The 10,821-nt window shown below is 30.4% G+C and overlaps 2 protein-coding genes across 2 annotated transcripts; one reads left to right on the top strand and one right to left on the bottom strand.

Annotated features, from left to right (window-relative positions):
* Positions 1–654: 654 nt before the first annotated feature.
* Positions 655–7,765, bottom strand: LOC123300689 (ralBP1-associated Eps domain-containing protein 1). Its single transcript, XM_044883304.1, has 3 exons — positions 7,525–7,765; positions 3,842–5,408; positions 655–2,521 (listed from the first exon to the last, which is right to left on the bottom strand). The coding sequence occupies exons 1-3, from the start codon at positions 7,672–7,674 to the stop codon at positions 2,088–2,090; spliced, it is 2,151 nt and encodes a 716-aa protein (XP_044739239.1). The 5' UTR covers positions 7,675–7,765; the 3' UTR covers positions 655–2,087.
* A 1,038-nt stretch (positions 7,766–8,803) lies between these two features.
* Positions 8,804–9,995, top strand: LOC123300613 (28S ribosomal protein S10, mitochondrial). Its single transcript, XM_044883208.1, has 3 exons — positions 8,804–9,025; positions 9,086–9,532; positions 9,602–9,995. The coding sequence occupies exons 1-3, from the start codon at positions 9,008–9,010 to the stop codon at positions 9,653–9,655; spliced, it is 519 nt and encodes a 172-aa protein (XP_044739143.1). The 5' UTR covers positions 8,804–9,007; the 3' UTR covers positions 9,656–9,995.
* The last annotated feature ends 826 nt before the right edge of the window (positions 9,996–10,821 follow it).

The raw sequence follows: 10,821 nt of genomic DNA, 5'->3' as shown, positions 1-10,821 counted from the left end.
GGGTTTTGGACAAAAGTATAGAACTTTCGTCTTAAAGATGTCAAAAGAGTACGCTTTAAAACTATGGCCATCGAGTTACGGGTTAACGTGGGTTAACGAGTACAATATTTGTTTGTAAATGACCCACATCAGTTTCAAAAGTTAAATATAATATCTACAAATAAACTTAGAAACAATTTAGTTACTCTCAGTTGAATCACTTGTCCAGTACAGTTCAGTGGTGAAAAAATAGTGACGCAATAATTAGTGAAAAATTAAACTAAAAATACCACTGACCCGAAACGTCTCTTGAATATATACTCACTATTTGATATATTTTTTTTGTTGTTGATAGAGATGAAACATGGGCGGGATAAATATCATCATAATTCGTTAGTATGACTCGAGTTTAAAGGATGAAAATTGGCAGTTATACAAAAAATTAGGTCCAAATTTAATTATTTATCATAAAGTTAATATGGATCTTCTAAACATGATATTATAAAAAAAATAATAATTAAACTTGGATACAACTTTTTGGACAAATTACCCTTATTAATTGTTTAAAAAGAAATCTCTTTTTACGCGAATCGCTTCCAAAAACCATACGTATAAATAAATTATGCACATATTTTAACGTTTTTTTTTTAAACATTTAAACATTAAACACCGGATATATTACAACGAATTTCACTACGTAGGATATATAACGAAACATTTGTTTTTGAATAAAATTTTGAATTTGAATAACTGATAGTTTAAATAAATTTTGCTCGGTTTAATAAATACTAGCGATAAATTATTTGGATAGAAAATATTTGAGAAATTATTCAGAGACACCCAATATTTTATAAACATTTATTTTTTCAAAATCAGGATTTGAAGCATTGGGGAAAGTATATAAAGAAAACCGAAAAAGGGTAAAATCGTAAAACTAATATAATTTCCCCCTTGGTAAGAAAAAGTTACACGATCTTACCCCCTGAAATAACCAAAATTATTTATTTATTTATTTAAGTTTAAGCACTGTAATGGTTATAATTTTTAATCAAAACTAAGATCCAGTGTGCAATTCTGTCATAGCGTATAAGCCAGCATTTAAATTATTACGAATTATTGAGCATTAGGGCTCCCACGCACTAGACTTCCTGGATATCGTTAATTAAGCATCACCTTTGGCTGTATCAGTTTTTGTGCATGCTCCACTTAAAAACTGTGATGTCTTTAATAATTCGGTATCCAAAGATAATTTGATTGGTAAGCGAGGGAGTCAATTATTTTAATATTAGAAGGAGCAATTGCGAGTGTTTTGTGAAGAAAGTCTTTAATTTTTAAACGAAAGGGAATTGTCTCATAAATCTCACATTTAACAAAGCTTTTCAAATATTTTCCACATTACAAAATGTCTCACACCGGCGTAGTTTTGAATTCTTCTTAATAAGGTTAGGCTAAGAATATCACTTTGAGCCTAAAAATAATGCTAGTATGAAAAAAGAGACAACGTACAAACTACACTCTTCATCTATCTTGCAAATTTTTCGTTTTATTTCCTGACAACAAATCAATTCTTGCCTAAAGAATTCGACGATAATCGTTAATCGTAGTCTGAACTCTCACTCAGAACTTTCCGTACTTTAAAAGTTTGTTTGTTCTCAAATTTCTTAAAATACACTTTCACTGAAACACACACGAAATTTTTGAACTACTATCGATTTTCGATGCGGCACTCCCTTATAAAATATCGCTTGGACATTCCCGCGATTATCTGTGATAGTTCTGGAAAGAGTGTGTAGCAAAATAACTAAGGATAAAAATTTCTCGAGACTTATCTAGATTAATCTAGAAATTTTACTGGCGTTTAGCGTAAATAGTAACAAAATAAAAAATCTTATATTCTTTTTAATACACTCATTTAAAGGAATGCATTTTTCGAACAAGCAATAAAAATCATCTAAAACTATTGAAACAGAAAAAAACGAACCAACGCTGAAAAAATATGATCGAAGCGAGAGCATTTTTGTTGTCAATATATTAATTTCGATTAAAATCAGTTATTAAATTTTGATTGAGGTTTAATTTTTGATATTCATATGTAAAAATAATCTAAATTACCCGGTACCGGTAGTACCACTTAAAGCTTGCTGTTGTAATTGTTGTTGTTGCTCCAGTCGGATTGTTAACGCAATACGTTCTTCTTTAACATCAGCTAATTCTTGACTTAATTCTTGACATATTCGTAAAAGTGTTGCATTTTGTTCTTGTAAACGTCTAAACATTTCTTTTTTATTAACACCTAAACTAGCAGCCACCGTGGAAGTTGAGGACGTTGTGTTACTATCTAGTGTTTGTGGTTTTCTGTACACTTCAAATGCACCATGTTTTCGAGGAATTCCAGCGGTTGAGGAATTTGTTGATGTCTGATCATTTACATCACCACTTACAGGTCCACTTGTCGTTACACTTGAAGCAGCTACATAACTGTCAGTTGATACTTTTGTAAATTGTGCAAATAAACGTCTACGCTCTGCTTCCAATTGCTCTCCTAAAAAAGTAAAATTTCAGTTTAAACTAATTATCCAAGAAGTTAAAATAGCTGAATTCTAAAATATTATTTCGTTTGTAATAAATAAAACTATACACAGTGGACCATTGAAACCGATGAGTAGTAGCTAAAATACAGAAAAATTTTCAAACAAAAAATGTTAAGAAGAAAGAGGGCATCTCTTAGATACCTTGAATTAGCCCTAGGTCTTAATCTCTTAATCCTCCAGAACGGTTTCGTAAAGATTCTATCACGCTTATTTTAAAACTCGTTTTTTCAAGATTTCAAATGGAATAACAATTTTTTTTTTAACTGAAAAAATTAAAGAAAAAAAATTTATTAACAGCTGTGAGAGTTTTTCCCATCACTTCATGTGCTGCAAATTTCATGTGCTTACGTGGCATTAAAGTGTATATAAAAAAACATATAGTCGTTAAATTGACATATTTAAGGCCTAGATCTGAGAAAACGGCTCATGAAATTTTTAGGCCAGTATGATCATTTTATTTTATTTAATATTCAATTAACATTTGTGTAAAAAATAGCCGGTTGTTTATAAATTTTCATATTCTTGTTAATAGTAATTTATATTTCGTGAAATCAAAATTTTTATTATATATTTTTCTTATATGACTCAATTATGCTGTAGGTCACATATTTTATTGCATTCTACGATTCATTTGAAATCCAAAAAAAAAAAAACATAGTCATTAAACTGACATGTTTAAGGCGTAGGTCCGAGAAAACGTCTCATGAAATTTGTAGAGCAGTATGCGCATTCAATTTTGCTAATATTTATTAAACAGCTGTGTAAAATTTTGCCGCTTGTTGATGAATTTGCATACCCTCGTTTTTCCGACATGTTAGGAGTAGAGGTCACATCAAACTTCCCAATATTTTTGCAGGCCACAATTATTTTCTGTTATTATATTCATTTTCCAAGCATTCAAAAAAAAACAAATGGTTGTTCATATTTTTTTAATGGGTCGTTTAATTGACATGTTTCCCGTTTTCCGAGTTGAAAACGCCCCAGGTTTCAAGGAAAGGAAGCCACTCACGAAGTTTTCTAAAAGTGTTATTCACAAAACCATACTCCCTCTGTACTGTAAACTATAAATACTGAAATAGCGTGAGATTTTCTCCTCTTACAATAATAATGATTGGTTTACGAAAGACGACCAGTCAGTATAACGAGACTGAGGTGACTTTTAGATAATTCTGAAGGTCGAGGTTTAATTCAAGAATGTCTCCCTTTTATCAAAATATTTATTTATTTATTGATAAAAACGATCCACATTATTATATGAAATTTGTCCTTACCTGGGAAAATACCAGAAGACTGTAAAACATTTTCATAGGTTTCTGGTACTGGTGGCTGAGATTCGCTTGCAATAAAATGATCAAAATTAGCAAAAGCACCTTCATCATCATTCCCTTGAACATTTGATGGTAAAATATCACCTTCAGATCTTTGATTAACAAGTCGTTTTACTGGAGACCCAGGTGATGGACTAGCTCGTGGTGGAACTGCAGGCGGTATACGACCCAACCGATTTAAATCTAACGATGAACTTCTAGTATGCGTTCGTAACGGTCTTGGTGGCGGCGGAGGTGGTGCTTCTTTTCTAGGTGGTCCTAAAGGTAGACTCATTGGTCCCGCATCAGGTGGTGGTGGTAAAGCACCAGGTCCAGGTGTATTTTTTATTTTCGCTTGAGGTCTTTGAATAGGTCGTATTTCATTCGCTTGAGTTGTGTCTGTTAACGATGCACGTGGTGACTTTCTAGGTTGAATTTCTGGTTCGTCTGTCGTATTTGTCGGTGTTATTTCAGGTGTGACTCTCAACGCAACTGGATGTAATATTTTTGGATCGGTTTCCACTGCTGATTTATGAAAATCAAAATTAACAGGTTTCGGTCCAGGAGATGATATACTTGAAGTTGGACTATCTACAAATTTGGTCCATTCTCTAGCTGCTGTATCTTTTTGCCGTTCCGGTGGGGTTGTCGTAGGTGGGGGTTGAATTACGGGTGATGATGCTTGTGGATACAAAGTTCTAACTGATTGGGGTATTAATCCTTCAGGAAGAACATCTGGTAGAGAAATATTATTCCGCCTAAGCACAACTAAATGCATTGCCACACTAAATTCATCTAAATTCAAAGCACCATCGCGAGTCACATCAGCTAATTGCCAAATACGACGTAATTCCGATACAGGTAAACGTGATTTTTCAAAAAATGGCCTAGCTACATGCCCAGGAACAATTCCATCAACATCCGGTTGCAATGATATAAATTGTTTCGTATAATACTCTCGTTGTTCCGAGTTAATACTCCACACTTCATTCGACACTTCCCCGTCCGATGATTCTTCTTCCGTGGCAAGTAACTGCCGTTGTTCTTCGCAAGGTGGACCTTGCCATCGACCAGCTACACCCCAGGAACGTTCTTGAATACTATTTGTCGGTGTAGGACTGTCTGATGCGGTACTTGATGCTCCTGGCGAAGTTCCACGTAAACGAACAATGTCACCATTATTTAATTCAGTCTGTGATTCCACTTCGGAATCGGTACTTGTAAAATCGGTATTTTTTGTAAACATTTCAGTATCGTTTTCAACCAAATGAAACGCTTCTAATTGTTTATTTAAATTATTATATAAGGATGACTGCGCATTATTGATTATGGACGAAGAATCATTTGATACAGATGTTGTTGGCCATGTGAATCGTGGTAATGGTAACTCTATACAAACGTTTAATAATTCACGACGTAATGGTATATTTGCTTGATATGCAGCAATTAATTTTAAAATGGCAAAAAAATGTTTGCGATTTATGATATCACACGAAGAGAATGTACTACCTTGGCATGCAATTTCCGTTATCTATAACAAATAAAAATTATCAAAATTACTGTCTTAATTATTTAAAATTTGACTACTAAAACTAATTAATTACATTAATTACTTAAAATGCAAATAATTATAATATTCTATATTCGAGCTTTTTTGTGAATTTACAGTGTGTCGCATTTAAGATGAAGACACCCGCATATTTTCGTTATTTATAGTATTATCGGTTTGAAATTTTGTACAGTCATATAGAGTGATGGGTCACATTTTTTAAGATACTTAACTGAAATCAGAACTTTAAGCTCAGCCTATTACAAATTGACAAATAGGGTCGATTCTTAATATTTTGCCCGGCGTCAGAGATGGTTAGAGATATCGAAAAAAACTATTTGAAAAAGTTGCTTCGAATATTTTTTTATATCCAAATAACCATGACAAAATTCGTATTTTTAATTTTTTTCATTATTTTGGTCTACACTCAAAATTATTACAAGTTAATTGAAATATTTGAATACATAAAAATATTATATTATCAATTTGTCCAGCTTTTACATTCCATAGCACACTAATTATAAAATTAAAAACCTTTTATCTTATTATAAATGTCTTCAACTTAAATGCGATACACTGTGTTACACGGATTTATCTGAAAAAAATATTTACTCAAGTTTTAGTCCAGTAGCTGTCCATAAAACTCAAAACATTTCATATTTTACTCGGGGAGATGATTAATTTTAAAGTTTTTGTTTAGCTAAAGAAAGCCCCAAAATTCGGCAAATAGAGCAAAAAAATTCGCAACTTACGTCCAAAAAAAATCAATTATCTCTGAAGTAACGTCAGTAGAACGGTAAATTTTTGTTTAAATATCCTTGATTTTTTTTCCTACTCAAATTTCAGGTGGTTTATCGAAAACTGTACGTTAAATGGTCAAATAATCCAGATTTTTTTGGATATTAATTACCATTGATGCTGATTTTTATCGAAATCAAATATAAAATTTTTGTGTTCCGATTTTTTATGAAACTTGTAAAACATTGCAGGAAATTCAAAAAATTGTATCCTGTTTTTTTGTTTTAATTCTGAAGTAATTAGTACCCAAATGTCAATAAATTCGATTTTATTTGCATATCAAACATTTATTTTCTAAGAATTTGTCCAAATATCGGTCCCAGAAATCGCTCTTCGATTGAAATGTTAGGCGATATCTCGGAAACCATGCATCCAATCATTAAATTAATTCTATTTTTGAATTTTTTGGAACAAAATTAGTTACTAAGTTTTAAAATAGAATACAAATTTTGAACTGATAAAAACAAAACAAAAACAATCGTAATATGGTATATCGATTAAATCACAATTCAATTATTAAACATAAAGTTAAATTTAGATTTAGCCTCAAACTAGTTAGCAAAAAATAGCTGTAATAAATAATAGCTCAAAATTCATCTATTTAAATCAAATAGATGAATTTGTGAGCTTTTTTGGTAACTATAAGGCCATTATTATCCAAATTAAGACTGAATTATATAGGTTTAGCTTAAGCTTTCTTTTTATCCATTGAGAAAAGCTAAAACTTAATTAAAGAGGAAAAATTCTTGTAGATTACTTAGTTCGTAGAAACAAGTAACTACTTAATGGGTTTTGGCAGTCAAAAAAATCGATTAAGAAATTCTAGCATCTATCCCTAAAAGAAATTTCTTGTTAAAACTACAACATCATTCATAAAAATTCGTTTTATGTATTACAAAAATTGTAACATAACTGAAAAGCCAAAATGTAGCTTGCTCGAAGGAAATCCCACAAATCGTGTATTAATTGTTAAAAACAAGCCCAAAATTTATATACATTAAAAATTTACCTTGAAAAATCATTAAAAAACCACAAAATTGTCTCTCTAAACAAAATCTTATCACTAAACTTATATAATTGACAAGGTATACAAAGTACACATAATATTCGGGAATACAGGATTAAATGAAAATAAGAAATTGATTAAGGATAAATCAAGGAGGATCGAAAAAGTTAGGCAAATTCGGGTATATACTCAAACTTGGAAATAGGGAAAACTTTTTTTGAAAAAATCAACATATGTTGGGAATTTAAAACAAAAGTGACTTACAAAACAAATTTTCGAAAAAATAAAATTTACCTTAGTTAATACGTCTAAAGGTATGTTACTACTTTGAAAAAATTCAGTAGCCTTATAAAATGTAAGTTTGCCAGTATTTTCATGATCGCAACACAAATATAAATCGGAAAAATATCTCTGTTCTGTATCTGTCAGTTTCAATTCGTCCATGTTTTCAACCCGGTTTGAGTTAACTTTTTTTTTTTGATTAATCAAATAAGTAATAACCTCAATTTTATGAAAAACAGAAATGACATATCAAAAATGTCTATGCAAAATATTAAAACACTTTTAAAAAGTTTGTTGTTAAAAACTAATGGAAATAATGATGAAGTTTTCCTTGAAATTATTCAGTTCATATGATCATTGTGTTCCCCTGTTTTCCTTATTTTGAATTATCAATATTCCTGTTCCACCCACGTAAATATGTTAATTTATAGGATCAGCCTATTTTTTATTTTATTTACTTTTTGACTAATTTAATAATTAAAGTTAATTAATATGTACATAAAACATTGGAGGTTTTATCGTGAAGGTTGAAAAACTAAAAATTGAAATACATAATAAGTTTGCCTTTACAAATACCTACAGACCCAAAAATGAACCCTTCTTGGAAAAGTCTATAAATCCAATGACGTCATATTGATAGTTTCTTGTAGAGCTTAGCAAAATAAAACGAAAAGTAAGAGTAAATTTTTTCGATAACATGGTAAGATTTCGAAATATCAAGCCTAAAAAATACCCATTGGCTTTATTTGGCCATACGAAGTTCATGAGTTTTATGAGGCCTAAGGTATTTCTTCTTAGTTAACTGCTTTCCAATCATAATGTCTTTCGCGGCACCTCTACAGAAACGAAGCGAGTAAATTAATTAATGCATAAAATTTACAAAAATTTAATATGATTTGTCTATACTGCTTGAAAAATGAATTTTTTCTCGAGCGTGCCTCATAGTATTTTTTTAATTATTAATATAACGAAATCAGATTTTCAGAATAAGTTTACTCGATCACCATAGTAAACAACGGCATCGTAATCAAATCGATGTACCATAAATAACCATAGTATCTTCGATTATAAAGTCTATGTTTCCAGAGAGTTCCGACTTTAATTAGACTTTTTATTTATTTCTATGATATCAAAGTTACATTTTGACTATCAACCTAATAAAACCTGCAATACTTTTTAGCCTTAAAACACACCCTTCTCTCATTTACAATTTCTATTTTTTTCCATCTACCTATTTGCAGGTGGAAATCGTCGCAAAAACAAACCTAGATTATGTAAATGTAAATGGACAAATAGTTTGTAAAGTAAACATTGAACAAATCTATAAAAATTTTTACTTCACTATTAACCCCTATTTTCGAAATGGATTAATTTTATGTTCGAAAACTTTGATCGAAAATTAAATTCGATTTTAAATTATTATTTAATAATTTAGTTCAAAATTTTGCTTTTTATATTTTTTTAACCTAAAAGTTTAGTTTCATAACCTAGAAAAATGAATTTTTCATTAACGGTAAGACACGATAAAATAAACAAACGATAAATTTTTAATACCAAATACAAAATATTTTAGAAATTGATCCAAAATGCTGGAAAATTTATGTACCCAAAAATATCGTCCACAATGTTGTATTCAACGTCGGCACCTGCAACGTCTGTTTCTCCAGCTCCCGTTTCAATTCCAACAGTGGCTGCCCCCGATAAATTATATAGCACTATTGAACTAGAAATGCGAGGGCATGACCCGGCAGTATTAAAAAGTTATGCATGGTATTTAGCACAAGCTGCCCAATTATTAAATATACCAGTGGGTAAAAATTACGCTTTACGTAAGGCTGATAAAGATCGATATACATTACTAAAATCAGTACATATTTATAAAAAGCATCGTGTACAGTATGAAATTCGAACATATTTTCGATTTTTACATTTACATCGATTAACTGGTTCAACAGCGGATACATATTTAGAATACATTGAACGAAATTTACCAGAAGGTGTTAGTTTAAAAGTTACAAAGGTGATATTTCTACGGAAATTTTTATTGAAAGTATTGAAACACTATACAAGAATTTTATCTTATTTTCAGGTGGAGATACAGCCATTACCAGAACATTTAGAAATTGTAGAAAAAACGGTTTAATATTTTGTTTTTAAATAGTTGTTTTCAGTTTTTGTTAGTCAATTCACATTATATTTAAATAAACTTGAGATTGTACATACATGCATTGTATAAGTTTTGGAATTAAGAAATTATTTTGAAATTAGGTGTATTAAATTGTAATGGACTGGATTTTCATTTTTCTTGTAATGTGACCGCATTACTGCAAACCTGAAAATGTCAGGGAATTCAAATGCTACTGTAAAAATCATGGAAGTTCTAAAAAAATTTTTTTAATTATTTTTTTTATATGAATTATTTAAAATAATGGCGAATGTGAATGTGTTATCTTAATAGTCATATTATATATTTAATATTACGATTCCCTGTTCGTTATTTATAAAATTTCCATTCAACTTTCTATCAAAGCAATTTAAAAGTTATAATTTGATCAGGGAATTTTATTTTGGAAAAACAGTGGCCATCATGTTTTGAATCCTTTATGACGGACGAATTAAAAAAAAAAAAGAAATCAATCATTTATGTATACATCTGTCCAAATTATATTTCTACGTAATAGCCCACTTCCCGTAATCTCGAGCTATCGTTGTTAAATAAGTACGTAGATATGAATACATTAAGAAAAAAGCGCTTTTCTAAATCACCAGAATGCGATCCTTATTAAAATTGCTGTCCAATTCTGACCTCTTTTGAAGTTCAACCTTTATAATTACTACATAATATTGTCACTCTGAATATTTTCCGACCACATAATGAAGAAGTAATATCTTCGACAGATTCATCTCCTGTGAGCTTTCTTTCCCATACCCTCTTTGTGTCCTTTTTATATTCTTTGAGTTTCAAGATTTGCTGTTCATTGTTATTAAAATTTCTCCTTTCTGCAAAAATTATATGAATTCGACTGTCATACATTTGAATTATTGTACAAAATGTCAATATCAGCGGACTGTTTTTTGTATACCTAAACTAACTTTATGTTTGTTTAAAAACTATCACGCGCTGTAGGCAAGTGCTTTATTTGCATTAAGAATAATCCGCTTCTGGGTATTTTTTAAACGAATACATACATTTTGTAAGATTTTAAATTGACGCATTTGGCAGAAATTTAGGAGCTTTAAATTGTACTGGACTGGATTTTTATTTTTTGAATCCTTTGTGACGGACGCTATACATCTGTTTCAAATTTT

The sequence above is a fragment of the Chrysoperla carnea genome, chromosome 5 (genome assembly GCF_905475395.1).
Source record: "Chrysoperla carnea chromosome 5, inChrCarn1.1, whole genome shotgun sequence".
In the NCBI taxonomy this organism is placed as follows: Eukaryota; Metazoa; Arthropoda; class Insecta; order Neuroptera; family Chrysopidae; genus Chrysoperla; species Chrysoperla carnea.
This window is presented reverse-complemented; position numbering and strand designations above follow the sequence as displayed.